Source organism: Carassius auratus, unplaced genomic scaffold (genome assembly GCF_003368295.1).
Source record: "Carassius auratus strain Wakin unplaced genomic scaffold, ASM336829v1 scaf_tig00214857, whole genome shotgun sequence".
Taxonomy (NCBI): Eukaryota; Metazoa; Chordata; class Actinopteri; order Cypriniformes; family Cyprinidae; genus Carassius; species Carassius auratus.
In genome coordinates, this window is record NW_020527831.1 from 388,294 (window position 1) to 408,593 (window position 20,300).

Here is a 20,300-nt window from a genome sequence, read left to right on the forward strand (position 1 = left end):
AAGAAGGATTATCATGAGCAAAACAAAGTATATAATTGTACATTACATTCAACAGGTAAAATAAGTATTGAACACATCACAATTTTTCCCAGTAAATATGTTTCTAAAAGTACTATTGACATTTCACCAGATGTTGGTAACAACCAAAGTAATCTCTACATACAAGTAAAACAAAACAAATAAGTTTAGAAATGAAGTGATGTGTAATACAATGGAATGACACAGGGAAAAAGTATTAGATTACTGAAATTTATTTAATACTTTGTACAAAAGCCTTTGTTGGTGATGAAAGCTTCAAGACGCCTCCTGTTTGGAGAAACTAGTCGCATGCATTGCTCAGGTGTGATTTTGGCCCATTCTTCCACAGCGTCTTCAAATCTTGAAAGTTCTGTGAGCCTCTTCAATGAATTCTGATCTTTAGTTCTTATTTTCTATTGGATTCTAGTCAGGTGATTGGCTTGGCCTTTCCAGCAGCTTTATTTTCTTTTTCAGAAACCAACAGAGTTTTCTTGGCTGTGTTTGGGATCATAGAGTATGTTTACATGGACAACAATAATCAGATTTTAACACGATTAAGACAATACTCCGATTAAGAATCTACCATGGAAAAAGAGATTTTTGATTACCTTGAATTGGCTAAAGCCATAATTGAAGTAAACAGAAATCAAATTAAGATTATTCCTATTTTGGTCACATTATTGAAGTGCAGTTTAGCCTTAATCACATTATTACCATTGTGTAGGACTTTTTGTGGCATTTTTTAAACATTGGTCAACTGTTTGACAGCAAATAAAAGAGCTTCAACACTGCCATCGTCTGTATGCACACACAAATAATTAACTGCACTTGAAGCTTTCATAAAATTAAAAATTAAACACCCAAAACTGTATTTGGCATCATCACTTAGACAAACTATATGTTTCATGTGAAATTCTGGAGAGGACATTGGATGGCGTCATGTGGGACGTTGTGCCATTAATCGAACAATATAACATGTAAAATGGGAATATGAAAGGAATATTCTTAAAGCAACTCATGTAAACAGAATATCATAATATTGGCTTATTTAAAATAAAGTAAATAATTTGATTACTGATGTCCATGTAAACATAGTTACGGTCTTGCTGAAATGTCCATCCTTGTTTCATCTTCATCATCCTGGTACTGTAGGTGTTTGGACTGAACCAGCTAATATTAATTTCCACTGACTAAAGCGGCAGGATTGCTTTTTAATTACTCATAGATTTTAGCAGGTGTCTTGGCTTTCCATGCCTCTTTGCACCTCCCTTTCATCACGTGTTCAATACTTTTTCCTTGTGTATTGAAGTTAAAAAGTGTATAGAGTTGTATACCTTCCTTCCAGGCATATATAGAAAATCGTTTGCTCAAAAAATACAGCTGAGACCACTGGTCTACCTGAAATCGAGAGGGGGAGGACCTCTTCTCAGACAGGCTCCAGGGCATTGAGCTTTTGTATGCTGGGCTCCATGGCCGAGGTGGATGTGATGGAGGTGGACGGTTGATGAAATATTTCTCTCTCAGATGGAAATTCTGCAGAATTGATCAAGAGTCATGGACGATCACTAAAGGATGTTCTCATTCCGACCAGCAGATGGTGCTTTAAGACTACTGCCTCTTTCTAACCAAATCTTTTTGACTGACATATCACTTTATAACCAAAAATGAACAGAAAAATATAATATTTTACATGTAAATAGTAGTTGTATTAGCATATTCATTTTCAACAAAGAAAGGAACATGACTGACCTGATGTGAACTGACGCTCCTGCTTCTCTTGCCGGGACAATCGTCTCGTGAAGGGGATGGATCCCGGTGTGGTGGTGATGTATTGTGAGGTGGTGCAGGACGTTTGAGAGAGGGCCCTTGGAATGTCCTGGACTGAGTCCATTTGTCTCCCTGCGTCTGTGGGGGACGCCCAGTGGAACGCTGCTGCTGATGTGGACCCCCATACTGAAACAGTCATTCAGGATATTAATAGATCTTTTGTGTTTAGCTAATCTTTGATAGCACTGTATCTTTACAAATTTGGATGCCCTCACCCTGTGTGGCTGGCTGCTGTGATTGTTGTTGCTAGACAGGTGTCCTCCACACCCTGAGTTGTAGTTTAGGGTGGGGCGCACTGGATTATGGTGCTGGCTCTGTGTTGGTCCACAGCCCCTCGGGACCCTTTGCTCTTTTCCGATGCCTCTGTCTCTGGGGTGTGTGTGGGGCCTGTCCCTGCTGAAACCTGGAGGTCTGCTTGTAAATAAAGAAGAATACCATCCATGAATCTTACACAGCAGTGTTAACATCGCAAATTAGCATTTTATCTGTAACATATAGCATGCAATATTGTGCATACCAAATCACAACACATTGAAAACGTACATTAAAACACCTGGACGGCATGTACAGTACTAGCAACATAAATAGTAATATTAGTAGAGGTATAAAAACTAAAAGTGGTATAAAAAACACAAACAATTATTTATATAATATATAAATGTATAAAATACAATAGTTATAAGTATTATATATTTATATGTATATAAAATATATTACATTCAAACAGTAAAATACTGATTTTAAAATTTTTTTATTGTATAATGTAACATGAAAATAAAAATATTAAAAACACACACACACACACACATACATATATATATATATATATATATATATATATATATATATATATATATATATAGTATATTACATTTTAGGGCAGCTGTGATAAAGCAGTGTGTAGGACGCAAATTGGGATTTCAGTACTAATAGAGCAAAAAAAAAAAAAAAAAAAAGACTGACTGACCTGTTGTTATAAGCTTTATTTGGGTAGCTTCTTCCTGCTGTATAGTTTTGGGATGGGGATTGATAGTTCCCTCCACTGCACCTGAAAACAGAAGAACTGATGATTTAACAACTGTAAGATATACACAATAAAACAGTGTTCAGTTAACGGATGCTACACTTGGAAGTGTGTGTGGAGAAAGGATGACCTGGATGGAGGGGCCCAGTGCCGGTTGCCGCCTGGGGACCATGGTGCTCGATTCGGCCCAGAAGAGGGGAAGGAGTCCCACGAGTTACGTCCAGAATACTGCTCTGCTATGTGATACATTCAGCCTGAGGCGAAACAAACACACACACATACAAAAGCAATTACTGTAGCTGTTCACTCGTGATGTACCTTGTTCTTGAGAGAAGAAAGCATCCTCTGAATACTGACCGCACTGATGAGTCTGAGAATCCCTCCACGGCAGATCTCAACGGAGATCACTACACTTTCCCTCACTTTCAATTTGAGCTTTTCTGAATAAAAGTAAGAGAAAAAACAAATGACAAGGATGAATAAAGCATTCTTTCATAATTTCAGATGATAAGAATAATGCCTTGTTTGTGATATTTTTAGAAGCACATTAGTAGTGTGGATTGTCCTTCACTGTAAATCTAAGGGACTTTCCATCCACTGTAATTGTCCAACAGGTATCAATCAAGTCCTTATCAAACAATGCAGGACAAGTTACTGGTTTAATTACAATACTCAGGGTTAGGGATCTGACAACATTTTAGTCTAAGCAATAGCAATAGTAATTCCACAGGAAGTTAGACACATAAAGACCGACGGAAATTAAGTGAGGGAGGGGACAGCAGAAAGGAAATCTTCAGGATGTGTTCTTGTAAATGATGGTCAAAATCAGTTTCCTGAGAGAAAAGACAACATGGCTCCATGGTAGCCGCACGTATGCTAACTCTATAGCGTATTTGTGGCTACAACGCATAATTTGCTGCACAACACAACACAACGTCCATAACTGTCAAATAAATAAATCTCACTGTGATCTTCACGTCGCCCACACACCTTTGAAGATTTTCTAGCACCTGACTGACGCTTCCTCTAGATTTGACTGAGGAAACGGATCAAACGTGCAATGCTGGAACAAGTTCAACCTGAAGCATCTGCAGCGATCCACAGGCTCCTGTTCTTCTTATCTCTGCCCCCCACTCTCCACCCCACCCACACCAACTGTCCTTTATCATAGGAAGAAGCACAACAAGTGTGCGAGTGTGTGTGAGGTTAAAGGAGGGCATTTGTGCTCTTTCTGGTCCACGAATAGCTCAGTTCTCATACTGTAAAACTCCAGTTGTGCATTCTGGTTCAGATCAGGACAGAGCAACTGCAGGCTCTTTGTGTTTGTTAAAGACTGTTTCACCGCTTATCTTTATCTCATAATAGCGTTTTTTACACATACTCAAACACACTCACTTGAACTTTGACACACTTGTATGTGTCAAAGTGTATTGTTTCTTTCCACTCTCTCTCTCTCTCTCTCTCTCTCTCTCTCACACACACACACACACACACACACACACACAAACACACATTGCCATAGCCCATCTATTATGTTGAGAGCTCTTGTTTCTCATAAACAGCAAAGAGATTAAATGGAGAACACATGGAGACTTTTGCCTAGAAATGTCACATGCACCTTCTCTAGAACTTCGAAAGAGATCTGAACAATAGCCATGTTTTAATCCATACATTTTTATACACATTTTCCAATATTGCATATAAAATGCTAGACTTAAAAAAAAAAAAGTGCAAAAAACAAGTACGCTTACTTTCTCAGGTAAGAAAATACTGTATTCGCTCAAACTACAATGGAAACACATTTACTGAATGCATTCCTAGATGTCACGTGACTGTGTCATATGAAAGTCATGTGACTGAATAATTCATATATGTGCTTAATTAGGAGTTTTTGCTTGAAGCGGATTAAAGTTGAATTTTCTCTCTGATGTACATGATGTATGCTGGACTTTTCCAATCATTTAGTCCACATGAAGCCCACCTCTTTCTTAAAAAAGATATTCCATTCAGATCTAGCTTCATCCAATCAACAATCAATGAACTAAACCAAGCCTCCACCTTAATTTTTTCCCCCCATAATTTGTTTCACTTAAATGTATGTCGCAATAATTCCGTTCATCATGACTTTAAAGTGTATGAAATGCAATCAGAGTTATATAAAAAAATGTCTGGCTCTTCCAAGCTTTTTAAGGAGTGAAAGGGGTCGAGAGTTTTAGAGCCCCAAAAAGTTCATCCATCCAAAATAAAAAGTGCTCCACATGACTCTGGGGAGTTAATAAAGGCCTCTTTACTGAACCCAAGTACATCAGTTAGCAGAAGTTAAAAAGGTTTAAAAAGTTTTACATAATGTATGGATATTTTTCTTATACAAGCGCATCGTTTTGCTTCCGCCCTTTATTAACTCCCTGGGGCCTGCTCCCTACCCCGCACCGGGCTCCGCGTCAGCCTTGATCAGGTTACACAAACCTATCCAGGTACATCACACCTGTTCAGTCCAAACCAGACTCTCACAGGGTGCCTTCACCAGCGAGGATACAAAACACAGTGATGCAAGACTGACGTGAATAAGTGGGTTGTGTGTGTATGCCAACGTTTTAATGACATGCTGCTAATGTAGGTAGCCATAGAAACCCTGCAAACTGTTCCGTTGGAAAGGAAGTGGTTCTAACTTCCTGTAAAAATGTGACACTGCTGTGCAGTTGTGGTCGTGACCTCATACACACCTACACACAGTGCTGAAAAATATCTCACTTTTACAAACGAGCCTGAAATGTCTTCCCTACATGAATTTTTTCAAGTGGTTCAATTGTGATTGTGGTTGTTATCAGGCCTCATTGGGATGCATGAGTGAAGAGTCTCACATCTCGTGGATGAGTACAGCTTCTTTGCATTACATTCAAATGAGGTGCGATGCAGAGAGACAGTTGGAGAATCATCCGAAGAGCTTTCACTCACGCATCTTCCTCTTCATATAAGCTTTTATGAGTCTCTCCAGTTTCACACACATGCACTTAGATTAAGGAGGAATTGCATTAGAAAATAATGGGCCTAAGGCTGCCCAGCAATGCACGTCTTAAATTTCTTTTTATCCCATATCTTGCTTTTCTTAATTTAATCGAGTCCATATCAGTAACCACAGTAATTCTGCTTTTGTATCATAGTTCTACAGGGGTCATATCATATTTATTCCCCCTCTGAGGCGTACTTAAGATTTCTTTGCACCAAAAATACACATCATTTTAGTACATGTATGCATTTAGTCAATATTGTGCTCTCTGACTGAATTAAACAGGCCATTTTTGCTGTTGTGCATTTAGGGCTTTATGTAAACTGACTTTTTGCATAAGAAATGAGTAACAGCAGGTAAGCTGCGAAGTCTCATTCAGTTAGCATGTTCTTGTTTCTTAATTAAGAGCCTACATTACATTGTGGCACAAAATAAGCATGCACAGATACTGAATTAGCAGCATGAACTGTTAAAATCAGACTGAAATGTTTAGGGATCTTGCTAAAAATAAACTTGTTCCCTTTTTTCCTAATTTTGGGATCCAGAAGGATAAGCAAAAAAAAAAAAAATCTCCTACATTTTACTGTTTTCCATTAACATTTTTTGGAATAATAGTATACTTCCTCATTAAATTACTGATTGAACTCGGGTTTTGACATCTGAAATTTTATAACGAGTCATTTTGGATGATTAGTTTTTGGATCTGTTCCAGTTCCATAAATCGTAATGATATGACCCTTTAAAAACCCCAAACAGCTTGATACTCCATAGAAAGCCATGCAGTCTAGAATCCACATTGATTGCGCTGACTTGAACTCTTCGCAAAACTAGATCGTAAAGTCAGGAATCCAGTCGAAAACAAAGAGTCTACAATAACTGTCCATCTGAAACCGATATCTCATGAGAGCAGAGGGGAACTACAGCAAGAATCAAACAGCTGGAAAGAGAGAGGAAGAGTGGGAAGAGAAAGATAGGAGCGCCACTGCTGTCAGGAGCAGCGAGATTGGTTTACTGACTGATATATGAGAGAAATTCAGACTCAATAATCACTGAAAAAAACCCACGCACACTGCAGACGTAAACAACAGTGGCTAGGCCGAACTGCGAGGGGTTTCCTGTTTAAACATCTAAATTAGATATGTTGGGTTTCTCTAAATCGAAAGCAAAATGCAGATGTTGTTAGACACAAATACAGACGACAATCTAAAACGACACATATCACGTATGAGAATTTGAGGTTTAGTTGATCAGTTTCAGTTTCAGACGCAGAAAGACATCTAGCTTTGTAATCTCAATCAAGACGCCTTTTATTTGCGTAATTCACGTCAAGCAAGACTTTGTTGTGGAGAAAACTGTGTTTTAAACAGACTATATTTGCTGATGTGGGACCCTCGGTGTAACCGCATGAACGTGATTCTCTACTATGCTGTCAAACGATCAGCCACACTTTCTGAGAGAGTTTTTCTCACAGGATTTCTGTCTCTCTGTTTTGTTCTTTCGCACTTAGGTAGTGGTGCCACTGATGCTCACAAGTCGTTAAAAACTTGACGTGCTTTTGCAGCTGTTGGGGTCACAGTCGGTGGGTTTATGAGTTGATATCCAATCTGAGAGGCGGATTGACATGTATACATATCTCATATTACTCTAAATAAAGAGAGAATGAGACTTGCTCTTGCACATGAGGTTTATATCAGATCAAGAGTGTGTGGTGTAACAGGCCGGATGCATTTGGTGGTGGATAGGTCATTAAACATAGGGCAGCTAATTTGATAGAAAATACCTTTGATGTAAGGGAAGCCAGTGAGAATATAAAGACATACAATCTCTCATATAACCCTTCTTTTGAAACAGACACACTCTACTTCTGTGGTCCCAAAAATTAAAATTGGTTGCAAGTATGAATTTGCCATAAGTGCAAATGACATTCGAGCGAGACAATAAAGTGCTCCTTATGACTTTTGCACTATATTATAAATCACCTTAAGCCACATAATAGTCTTCTTTGATTTGGTGAAGCCGTTATTCACTGTTGTAGATCTCAAATATCATTTACCCTTAATGAATCAATGGATTTTGGTGCCACTGAAAACAATTCTGGCTCAATGCTTCTTTAAATGCAAAACTCTCTGTATAACACACTTAAAGTTAAGAAGATATTTACATTACTCATTCAACTATTTTCAGTTCTTTTACAACTCTTGGAGATATGCCAATGTTTCTGTCTCCGTTTCTCTTCTCTCTTATCATTCTATCTTCATTTTCAGGTGCTGCTAATGAATTGGGCCAACAGGGACGACAGGTGACCATGGGGCCCCATGGGAGAGTAACGTAATGCGTGCATTTGGGTGTTCTTTGGCAGATAACAAACTGAGGAAATCTCTCTCATGCAGACGGTGATACAGCTCGTGGGGAGGTTGTCTGAGAAAGTTCACTGCAGACATACACATCGAGGCGGTGTCTTTTATTAGATCTGTGTTGAGCCATAATGGCAGAGATCAAGATCGCCAGCTATAATAACCATACTTCCTGTACAGAAAGTATTCAGTAGAGACCGGCTTGCTATTGTATTACACACACACACACACACACACACACACACACACACACACACACACACACACACAAACACTGTGTTATGTACAAAAGGATCTCCTCAGCAGCTAACTTCACAATTTACTTTGAGTTGTAGAGACTTGCAGGGGATTTATTGCAAAACATTCACAGTCAGTCACATTACTGCACAAAGAAAAGGAAAATAAACCACATGGAGCACAAAGACAGAAAAAGTGAGCCGGAGGGGCTGAAATTTAAGTGGCATGGAAAGGAAAGATGAGTGTTCCTCTCCTGAGGTGCACAAGCGTTCTTACCTTGCAGGTCAGAAAGGAAGAGAAGGGCACTGCTTCCTGTTTGCCCACTGCTCGAGCGCAATATACATTTAAATGTTTCACCTTTACCTTTAAAAGTACCGGATGACAGCTCTGACAAAACGTGCACTCATGCGCACACACACACACACACAAAAAGACTGAGAGGACTTACTCACGGAACGCCACTGACAGACAGGAAGTGCAGTGAGCTTCTATTGTTAAAAAGGCGAGTGTGCCTAGTCCATTCGGTCTTGTCCTTTCTTACCCCCCTCTCTCTCTCAACACATTCTCTCGCTTTCTCTCACATTTGCACCCTCCTCTCCTGCCTTCTTCTTCAGCAGACAAAGAAAGGGAAGGAATGGTACGAGTAAGCAGAAAGAGAGAGAGAGAGAGAGACAGTGAAAGAGGCAGAGAGAGTGGTGTTGAGAGAAGATAGCCCAACCCCCTTCTACCATCCAGTCTGCTTTCATTTATTTTCCTTTTTTTTGCTTTTCCCTGTACAGACCCTCCCCCACCTTCCCTCTCCTTCACTCTACCCTTATTCTCTCTCTCTTTCTCTCTCTCTCTCTCCACACCTAAAGAGTACAGTATGTGTTTCCTAGGCAACCAATCATAAACTCTGCTCACTGCACATCAGCTCAATGCTACAGAAGACTTTCTGAGCTCAAAACAGCATTCTTACCTGAGAAGAGAAACACATGCAAACATGGACTATGAGACCTCCTGAGGGAGATTATGAGCAAATGAAAAATTTGCATGGCTGCTTGTAAAGATTTATCTGTCTGGTTCACACTGTCTGATTTATTTTCTTATTTGTTCAGTGACTTCAGATATGAGTGTTTGCATGTTCTTTAGACAACCTTCCTTCTTCTGCATGTACCACATGCAAACCTTCCAGAGCTGATAAGAATTATTTCCACATGGAAGAAATTACAATTTACTAACTGGTAACAAAAGCGACTTACTAATATTTAGAAATGTAAAGAAATATGTTCTTATTGTAATGCATGGAAATATTGGCAATTTAATGTCCTAGAACCTCTTTAACACAAGTATATGAACTCTGAAACACAATTCAGAATACCTCACAACACTTTAGGATTCCTTGAGGGATTCTCATTATTGCTATAAAACAAGTAAAGCTGTTAGGGCTAAGCCATTTTAAGAGAATATTACGGAGCAAGATAGTTTAAGACTGCTACAGTGTCAAGCTAGCTAAATCAAATCTAGTTTAATGGCACAGAATTCGAGGGTAACACTTTTTGTACAGGTATAAGAACATTTTGAGGGTGGGGGGTTAGTGCTATTTCATGTGTGTTGAGTTATTTACTCTGTTTAAAAAGAGTTGGATTCTCATGTTAAACATGACCAAAGTGTACAGTACGGACCAAAGGTTTGGACACACCTTCTCATTCAGAGTTTTCTTTATTTTCATGACTATGAAAATTGTAGAATCACACTGAAGGCATCAAAACTATGAATTTAACACGTGGAATTGTATATGGAATTATATACATAACAAAAACAACTGAAAATATGTCATATTCTAGGTTATTCAAAAAAAGCCATCTTTTGCTTTGATTACTGCTTTGCACACTCTTGGGATTCTCAAGAGGTAGTCACCTGAAATGGTCTTCCAACAGTCTTGAAGGAGTTCCCGAGAGATGCTTAGCACTTGTTGGCCCTTTTGCCTTCAGTCTGTGGTCCAGCTCACCCCTAAACCATCTGGATTGGGTTCAGGTCCAGTGACTTATATAAACGATTTGGACATAAAAAAAAAAATTGTATTTTTGTGCAAAATACACACTTCCAGGTTTCTAACAAGTTTCTGAAAGTTTTATTCAATCGTTGCTCTTTATGTCCAAGCAACCTTCCGCTCTCTCTTGTGAAGCCAACACGGAAGTGACTTAAACTGTAATTCATAGACAGGCCACTAGAGGCTGGCTGCAAAAGGGAGTCAATCCCATACACTTTCCAATGTTAAAATGCCCAACTTTACAGCAGAAAAAATAAAACGTTTACATCGTTGTAAAATAATTGTAAAATTATTTTGATCTATATAGCTTATTTTGTCCTTCATGACAACTGTGAGGGGGATGAATTTTTTTTTATAACTCATCTGTTTAAGTTATATTAAGCCTTAAAGTTCTGCATAATTAAGGGGGTGGCCACTTGAGTGAGAGGTGGATTGCTACTGCTGACACACTGCGTTTGAGCTAGATGAGCATGGCTTCAGCAACCACCTCCAGCCTTTTTGCCCATTTTCTATGACAATTTGAGCTTCAAAAACTCACTTTAGAAAACTACAGGTGACGTCACGGACACTACGTCCATGTATTTAGACAGTCTATGTTCAAGACGCAATTATGGGTGGAACTCCTTGGGCATTTCTCCTGGAAGAACACATCCCCCCTTTCTCCGGTTCGCATTCAGCAACAATGCTGTACAGTAATCGCTCTGGAAGAATGTCTCCAAAGAAGTGTGTTTTTGGTTGTAACTTGTTTTCATGAATCTGGTCTATGAACTTCCGTTTGTTCATCACAAGAGATCATTATCAAACAGATGGTCACACTTACCCTGGACTTCAGTTCCCACAATCCATTTCACTCTGATCACATATGGTTGCAGCCAATCACACATGCCTTTCTGTTTTGGACTTTGTTTGCACCTCTTCTCTTCTTGTGGATTCCCTGTTTGCCTCGGCCTCAGGATTACGTTCACCGTCGACTGACTTACGTCTTCGTTTGGATACTCTTTTGTCTTGCCCGTAATGTCCCAGCTTGCCACTATCTGACCCATGCCTGTTTTATGACCACATCTCGTTCTAAATAAAGCCTTGCAAATGGATCTGCACGTCTCACGTCTCATTCAACCCATTACACTTGTAAAGGGAAAGATAACTTTGTTCAGCTTACCAAAGGAACACAGCGTTATGTTAACAGTGGATGCAGTTTGTTTTTCAGGACAGCAACAGAGCGGTTGATGAATGTTTTATAAACAAGACCCAGTTCGACACTTTATTTGCGAATCGTTTGATACTGAAAGATGGAGCGGTCTCAGCGATAAAATATCCTGGTCATGATTCGGAATTGCAGACGGTAAGTGAAACTGCATCAAATATCTGTGTTTTGTTGGCAATCGGATTTAAAGGGCTCATCACGGTTTAGCTCCGCCCACAACACACATCCAGGAGCTTGGCGGTTCTCGGAGAGAAGCGTATAGCTTTATTTTATAAAAATAATAAACTAAAGCCTTTTTTGAGATATGAAGGATGGAGTACTACTCTGTAGGTACTAAAGATTAACATGAGATTGGGTGAAACCGTGTGTGTTATGTCCCCTTTAAGGAACTGTACACTTGCAGTGGGTAGGCCAAGCATTGGTTTCTGCTGATGTAAGATGTAAGTAAATGTAAGATGTTTCTAGCTAAGTTATTATAATTTACCTTTTTTTCTTTTAAATTGTCAGTTAGAATAATTCGTTATAACTGGACTTGGATTTTACCAACAATTAACGACAAAAACGATAGCAGTAAAACAAGATCAGAAGTTTGAGATTAGTGTTTAAGGCAGAAGTTTGAGATTGCATGTTTGATATCAGACTGTTAAAATAAGAGGCCTGGGATCAAGAGTTCTGAAATTAGACTACTGCAGAAGAATTCATAAGTTTTGGGTCAGACTGATGAGATTAGAGTTTAAGCCAGATGATTGAGACCAGACACTAGATATCAGACTGAGGAATTCAGAGGTTTGATATCAGAAATATCAGGCATTACTTTTAGACAGAATTTAGAGATCTGATGTTAGCAGGTGAAGATCAGCTGAAAGAAGTTCAACATCAAAAGTTTGTTTTCAGGCTGCTGAGATCATACTGTAGAGTTACAGTAAACCAATCCAAGCAGATATGATAAGTGTAGCAGATACGACACAAGGAAGAACTGTAAACAAGTAGCTGATGAGCTCCAAAACAATGGTGGTCCAGTAATGACAGTTTCTGCAGAACCACAGATTCCCATATGAGGTTGTGAAGTGCTTGGATTGGCAAAACTTTAGGATGTTTCCAAAACCAAGTTTCCTTCACTCCCAAACCATAATAACCACCACCACTGCGACTCACACAGCTGGACCACCGTGGTCCAAACCAGAACCAAACATAATGTTTCAATTTACCGCTGAGCTGTAAAAGGTGCACAGTATGCACGTGTGTTTAAAATGATGGCTTGTGTTTGTGTTTTAAGAGTGCTATAATTACATATTCACAGTGTTGTTGCTTAGGTTTAACACTAGACTTCGCTGTTCAAGAATTGTAGTAACTTTCTTCTTTTAAAGGTTTTAGCAGACACTTCGTAACTATGCGAGGGAAAACAAATCTGCTCGAGCTTCAGCAAATACAAAATTGGTCTCCAAAAACACAGCTGACTCAAGTCTCCAAGCTGTCCTCACAAACGATTAATTCTGCAATTACAGACTTCCTGTTTCTGTGTTTGAACTCTGTTCTGGGTTTCGACTCAGGAAGGTTCATTTCAGTCTACAAGGTTACAAGACACAACTGATCTCATTTAACTGACATCACGGTTTCATTCATTACAGATTTACCAAATGACTCAAGTTAAGCTTCTATTTTTAGAAGGATCTTTTAGCAGCTCACGGTTGTCTGCTTGCGGTAAAGCTCCGGTAAATGTAGGTCAGTATGTGGAGATAACCACGGCATGTGTACCATTAAGGCTCATGCAGGCCTGTGCAAACAATAGCCTTCCAATGTTTTTTTCCCCTGGAAACATTTGCAGTATACAGTGGACTGTTGAAGTAAACACAGTAATAACAGAGCTATACTTCCTCTATGAGTTGGCATGCATAACAAATGATGGCGTTTTCTAAAAACCAGTGCATGACAGTCTTCTTACAATATGAAAACTAGCATGCCATAGGGATTGTAATCTCATGATGGCATTTATTTAATCACATGGAACCAGAGAGCCAGTGTAAGCGATACCAGTAACTACAGTTGCCGGCAATGATGTGAGGCAATGCATCTGTAATCCTACTACTCACACACGCACACACACTGCTGACAGAATAATGAATGACTGCTTTAGAGCTGATCAGTGTGCACGTAATGCACGCATACAAAATATTCACCTATATTGAAACACATGCCCATGCTAATTTGCACTTAAAAACCCCATGCATGTACATCTAACTATTATGAGATGTTTTTTTAAAAAAAAAGAGACAGTCTTTCCTTTCAAATCTTCGGCTTACCTCTTCTCCTCTTCTTTCACCTCCTCTTTCTCTCCCCTCTTTCTCCCGTTTTCCTCCTCCTTTTTTCTTCGAAGGAATTACAAACCTTTCCTCTCCCTTCCTCTCCTTCCCAAGTCAATCCTGTCGCCTCTGTTCCCTAATTCTCTCCTCCCCCTTTCCCCTCTCCTCTCTTCTCTCTGATTTTCAGATGTTCACAGCAGACTCATCCACGTGCACAGCCTGGGGGCGGAGCCACTGCTTCCTGCTTCTGCACTCTGCTCAGTTGTCATTCAACTCACTTCATCCAATCAGAAGAGAGCAAACTGTGTCAGTGAAGGTATACCAGCGAATATGAGCCCTGGAGGTGGGAAATGAGTGGAGAAAAAAAGTGGGAGAGAGAGTGTCTGCCTTGTATGTGTGTGTTTTGGAACAAGGCCAACACACTATGTGCTATTTTTAAACCTCACTGTAGGGTGACAAAAGACTCCATTTTCTGAAAGAATCGGGTATATTTCAAAGCCTCGGAAATATCTATATGCTCAATTAAATCTGTTTTGATTGAAGAAATATAAAATTGTGGAATCCATAACCTTATATTATAGATAATTATAGTCTGGAATGGTATTTGTAACCATCTCTCCATGTAACAGTGGATGTGGTCACTACAGGTACTACAGAGTTTTTAATGAGTTAAAACCTGCGCTGATAATGATAAGTGAGAGGAGTAGAAGAAAAAAGCAATAGGACAGGAAAAATAAGAAAAGTAAGACAGTAGAATGGGATACGCCAGAATAGGGATGGCATAGGTCAGGGTAAAACAGCATTAGGAACAAGAATAGGAAATGCTAATTGTATTATAAAACATAAGATAGAATAGAATGGAATAGAATAAAAATAGAATAGAATAGAATAGAATAGAATTGAATTGAACAGAACAGAACAGAACAGAACAAGACAAGACATGATAGGATAGAAAAAGACAGGAGAGGACAGAACAGAATAGAATAGGAAACAACAGGAATGCAACAGAATAGAAAAAGACAGCATAGGATAAGACAGGAGAGGAGAGGACAAGAAAGAATGTGAAAGGAAACAACAGCAATAGAATAGAATAGAATAAAATAGGACAAGAAAGGAAAAAGTATGAATAGGACTGAATAGAATTGGACAGGATATAATAAGACAGGGAAGCTGTAGTAGTAAAAAAAAAAAAAAAAACTTAAATGTATTTGAAATACAATTATTTCATGCCAAGTATACTACAAATATTTTTTTTTCATATTTGTGTACTTAATAAAATACCCTGCAATTGAATTTTTAAGTATACTAAACTGGTATACTTAAAGTCTGCTCAATTGGAACAACTAATTTTGTACTTAATGCACTTTTAATTTTGCAGAAGCAGTGTTGAAGTAAAATTAAATATATACTTAGTATATTTTATTGTGTTTAAGTGGAACTGTTCCAAATATACTTCAGGTACAGTTTAAATATTTAGCATTTAAAATCTGAAATTATCATCATCAAAAGTTACATTAAAACGTCATTCTAGATTTGTAGCATCCTTAAAATAGTGACTTGTGAATGTACAACAACACAGCCGAATAAGGCTAAACCCTTTACCATCAATGCATGGAAATGTTTTTCTTCAAACATTTTGGACTATATAAAGTGGACTTTTTTTTTTTTAAGATTGTAAAATTAATAGATGTTTCTGTTGCTTCCTCTTTTTTTAAATTGATGTTGTTTTGTTGAATTAAAAACAATAAAAAGTTGCTAAATTAAAGGTGCAGTAGGAGATCTTGCACAATGCTAACATTAGCCTGATCGTCCCACCCTCCCTGCAATTACTGTCCATAGCCACGCCCCCGAACACAATTATGCTCACAGACCAGAATACCAGAGACAACATTACTACCCATGTTCTAAAGTGAAGTAAAACCCTGCTAAGGGAGTAGGGAGCATTGAACATGGTGTAGGGATCATATCAATGAGAACACAGTTCATAGCACGTAGCTCACTTCTAATGAGTTGGTAATCTGAATTGGGTGTGTTAACTAAGGAAGACATGCAAAATATGTGCACAAGGATGGGAATTGGAAAATGTTCCTAAAGACAATCACCTATTGCACCTTTAAGAAAAGTACATTGTGCACAAGTAATATGCCAAGTAAAGTTAATTAAAATGTTTATATCAGTAAGTCTAAAGTTATCTGTCAGTAAATATGTTAATAGATTTTAACTAAGTATGAAATAAATGTATTTTAAATATATTACTAATTTACTATATATGAAAGAACAGGAACAGGATAACAGGACAGCATAAGACAGAATAGAATAGAATATATAGTACACAGCATATGTGTAGCAGTAGGATAGGACAGCATAGTATAACAGTAAGAATAAGAAAAGCATAGGACATGAGAACAGAATAGAATAGGGCACAATATGACAGAACAGAATAGAATATGATAGAGATATGATAGCAGGAAAGCATAGCAGCAAGAATATGAAAAGCAAAAGACATGATAATAAAATAGAACAGAATAGAATAGGACTCCATCAGAATAAACAGGAAACGATGGGATAAGAATAGAGGAGGATATGACAGATGAAAGAATATGAACAGGATATGATAGAATAGAACAGAATAGAATACAATAGGTGCTAATAGGACTAGGAGTGAACAGGACAATTATAGGATAGCAAAAGGAATAAGAAAAGCATAGAATATAAAATAATATAATGGAATAAGATAAGGCAAGAACTGGGTAGGAAAGAGTATGAATAGGACAGGATAAGATAAGATAGGATAGGAAAACAAAAAGCATAGAATAGAATAGAATAGAATAGAATAGAATAGAATAGAATAGAATAGAATAGAATAGAATGGGTTGGTATAGGGATACGATAGCATCCGATAGTATAGAATAGGGATAGGAAAAAGATTGGGAACAGGGGAGGAGAAGTGAATAGATGAAATAAGAAAATAAATGATTGTGAGACATAAGAATAGATTCTGAGAATAGAGAATAGAGAATAGCAAAGTTGGAAATGGGTGGACTGGGTATGATAGAACACAATAGGTTATATGATAGGAAAAATATGATGGTGAGATTTGAGAATAGATGAGAAATACAGAGCATAAGACAGGACAGGATGACATAGTAGAGGAAAGGAGCAGAGAGGAAGAGGAAGATCGAAGAACAGAAGAGTACTCAAAATGCTTGTGCATTCCTGGAGGTGTCTGGTCACAGCTGGGCAGATCCACAGCTTCTGAATGAGACTGAGGCACTTAGACTGAGCTATTGAGGCAGTGAGGCAGTGGGTGAAAGAAGGGAGGGGGTCTTGCCTACGTGACTTTCTGTGCATAGCACCCACGTACCCCATCTGCCCCATCCCCATCCTATCAAATAAGCAGAGAAGACAGTGTTCAGGGTGAGTACAAACCCAAATTCGATGGACACACAGAGATGGTGCATCACAAAAACCACACAGATCATAAGACATTAGACAGATTCCTGTCTGACTGCCCTTAGCAACAGCTCCAGTGCTGCACGGTCTCCATTGGGCGAGTCAGCCGGCTGCATGATATACCAATGTTGGCATGCCAGCCAATCAGATGCTCTGTCTGGCTGAGCTGGATTCATGCTCACCATGGTAACAGAACTACACACTTGAGTCAGTCAAACATGGAGTTCTCACATCCATAAACCACATGTGACCGCTGAGTCTATGCAAAGAGAAAAACCAGAAGATGTCATAAATCAATACTGTTTATGTGTTCGCAGTAGCACAAGGACATACAGAAGATTCACACTAAACAGTGATGCATGAAATAGCTTATTGGAATTCCTCTGGTGCAACAGAGCCATAAAAGATGCATCTAGTTCTGAGTGGTGATGTGCTACGCTTCATATCTTTGCCTCTTAATTATAATTCCAACCAGATTATGCATGTTTAATAGTTGACGCCACTATGTTACAGGGAGCTATTAGGCTATTCTGGATGATTTCTAGGGTGTTATAGATAAATCTGGTTTCTAGATATGGCTTTTTATTGTATTTCTATGGGATTTTTTTGCTCTTATTATAAATCCACACACAACTCTTATTAACATACTGCACACTTTTGGGCAGTGTCATCCATGTCCAGAGCATAAAATAAACTTTAACACAGGATATAGGTATTTTCAGATCACTAACAACTTAAAATTACAGATATACTTTTATTCAGATGGGACAATGCAAACGTAATCATTATTTTATAATACATTTCATGCATCATATTTAACTGATAAGAAGTGTGTTAAATAATTCTAACATTCGTAGCATCATAAATCAAAAATCTGTTGAAAATCCATAAACGTGAACCAGCTCTGCTTGGCAACAGCTTTGTCTGAACATGCTACACACGTGAAATATGATGCTCAGTCAGTGTCATCATCTTTTAACCCTACGGAAGCCATGATTATTGGTCAGGGGGGAGTTAAAAGACCCACCTCGTCTCCATGATGATTGGCTCTCCAAGCTGTTCATCTCCCTGAGCTCAATCAGACAGAAGCTCTTCACAAACTGGTACCAATGGCCCTTTTCTATTGGCTGCAGATGCATCAGCATTAGTGACATCATTTGCCATCCCACTGCAGGGGTGAAGGAAAAATCCCAGCTGCTGGACAGCTGTGCAAATGACAGGAAAGTTACAGAGAGAGCGAATATGTTTTCATAATGTTTTGTTTTTGTAAAGGTGACAAGATGTCATGAGGTGTGTCACATTTTCAAAACACAGCTGCTACATCTCTAGCAATATAATATATTTATATACATTATTTTTTAATACAACATAAAAACAGTATACATAATTCAACAAATAATAAATAAACAGAACAGAAATGAGTGTAAATAAATGTTAAAAGAACGCTGTTAAATAATAGGCTATACAACCCATGGAAATATCTTAAACATTTCTGTATTCAAACACTGCCATCTAGTGGTGTGTTTTTTAGAGCTAGCAAAGAAACGCACAAGTGACGAACACAATTTAGTGAAGCAGGACTGATCTTATTTGTTGTAACATCTAAGAGGTAACATTACTTATTAGTTAGCAACTCAACTGTATTTAAATATATTCATCAGCTTACCTGCGACATGAGCTGAAAACCGAACTCTGCGTGTGTGAGGAATAATTGCGCAGTTTAAATTCCTTCAAGAACGCTCCATAGAGCCTTCCTCCACCTGTAACACCGCCATATGAACATGTATCCTCCATCAGAGCTTAATAACTGATGAGCCGAGACCAGAAGAGTTGTTACTCACAGCCGCGTTACTTTTACTAAGGATGAGCGGTTGAGTCACTGAGTGACGTCAGTGCGATTCAGCTCACGCGCTGGAGTGACACTTGGGCTCACGAGCTCGTGCATCTCTCGTCTCTCGTATTGAACAGCACTACAGAGAATGTTTATTATTTATTTATTTATTTATTTTAGTAGATTACTTTTAGTTTCACTTCAGTGCAACGCGCTGTTTTTGTAATAAATGGAAACTTTAATTTACAATTGATCCATAAAAGCTTAGTTTTCTGTAATTTATTTACTTAAATTAACAGTTTGCCCCAAAATGGAAATTTGCTGAAAATGTATTTATCCTAATGCTATATAAGATGGGTTTGTTTTTAATCAGTACAGGATTGGAGAAATGTAGCAATACATCACATGCTTACCAATGGATCCTCTGCAGTGGATGGGTGCCGTCAGAATTTTCAGAGATTTCAAACTCAGTGTTAAACATAACAAAAATGTCAAATCAGAAAAGATGTAGAAAAAGAGAACAGTCAGAATAGGTTAAAGTTTTAGCCACGTCAATAATGTAGACCATATGTTGAGGTTTACAATACAATACTGCAGTTTTCTTGTTGGAGTGGTTCAATAATTATTCCCCTTTTCTTGTGCTTGTCCTAATTATTGTGTATATTTGTGTTATCCTCCACAGTGCAATCCAGTACAGTGGTCAAAGGAAGAAGAACAAAAGTGGGATGCAGACCACCCACTAGGTAACTATGGCAACAAGACAACCTTGTATTGGTGGGCAGGCAGTTGTGGAGGAAGGCTCACTAGTAAGCGAGAAAGTTAGCATAAAAACACTTGTGTGTGTGTGTGCACTGGCTGCACTTTAAAGAGTACTAAGACAAGAGGGCTTCTGTTCTCCACATATACATAAACACTGTGAGTGTACTTTCCTTTACAGTTTTATTGAAATTAAGTTCTATCTATCTATCTATCTATCTATCTATCTATCTATCTATCTATCTATCTATCTATCT

At 38.4% G+C, this 20,300-nt stretch overlaps 1 protein-coding gene across 10 annotated transcripts in view; it reads right to left on the reverse strand.

Annotated features, from left to right (window-relative positions):
* LOC113093074 (uncharacterized) overlaps positions 1-19,331 on the reverse strand; it is a 30,070-nt gene extending 10,739 nt beyond the window's left edge. Inside the window, exons 1-9 of one of the 10 annotated variants that reach the window (XM_026258916.1) lie at positions 19,123-19,331; positions 18,484-18,661; positions 17,639-17,715; positions 3,227-3,309; positions 3,000-3,123; positions 2,813-2,893; positions 2,061-2,259; positions 1,768-1,971; positions 1,417-1,551 (exon numbers count right to left, since the gene is read on the reverse strand). In XM_026258916.1, coding sequence (XP_026114701.1) covers positions 1,417-1,551; positions 1,768-1,971; positions 2,061-2,259; positions 2,813-2,893; positions 3,000-3,118 — 738 coding nt within the window. In that variant the 5' untranslated portion in view covers positions 3,119-3,123; positions 3,227-3,309; positions 17,639-17,715; positions 18,484-18,661; positions 19,123-19,331. Of the gene's footprint in view, positions 1-1,416; positions 1,552-1,767; positions 1,972-2,060; positions 2,260-2,812; positions 2,894-2,999; positions 3,124-3,226; positions 3,310-8,743; positions 8,894-8,915; positions 9,172-14,003; positions 14,234-17,638; positions 17,716-18,483; positions 18,662-19,122 lie in introns of those variants that run through there. The other 9 variants (XM_026258919.1, XM_026258921.1, XM_026258915.1 and 6 more) reach the window with 9 other exon arrangements.
* Between the last annotated feature and the right edge of the window lie 969 nt (positions 19,332-20,300).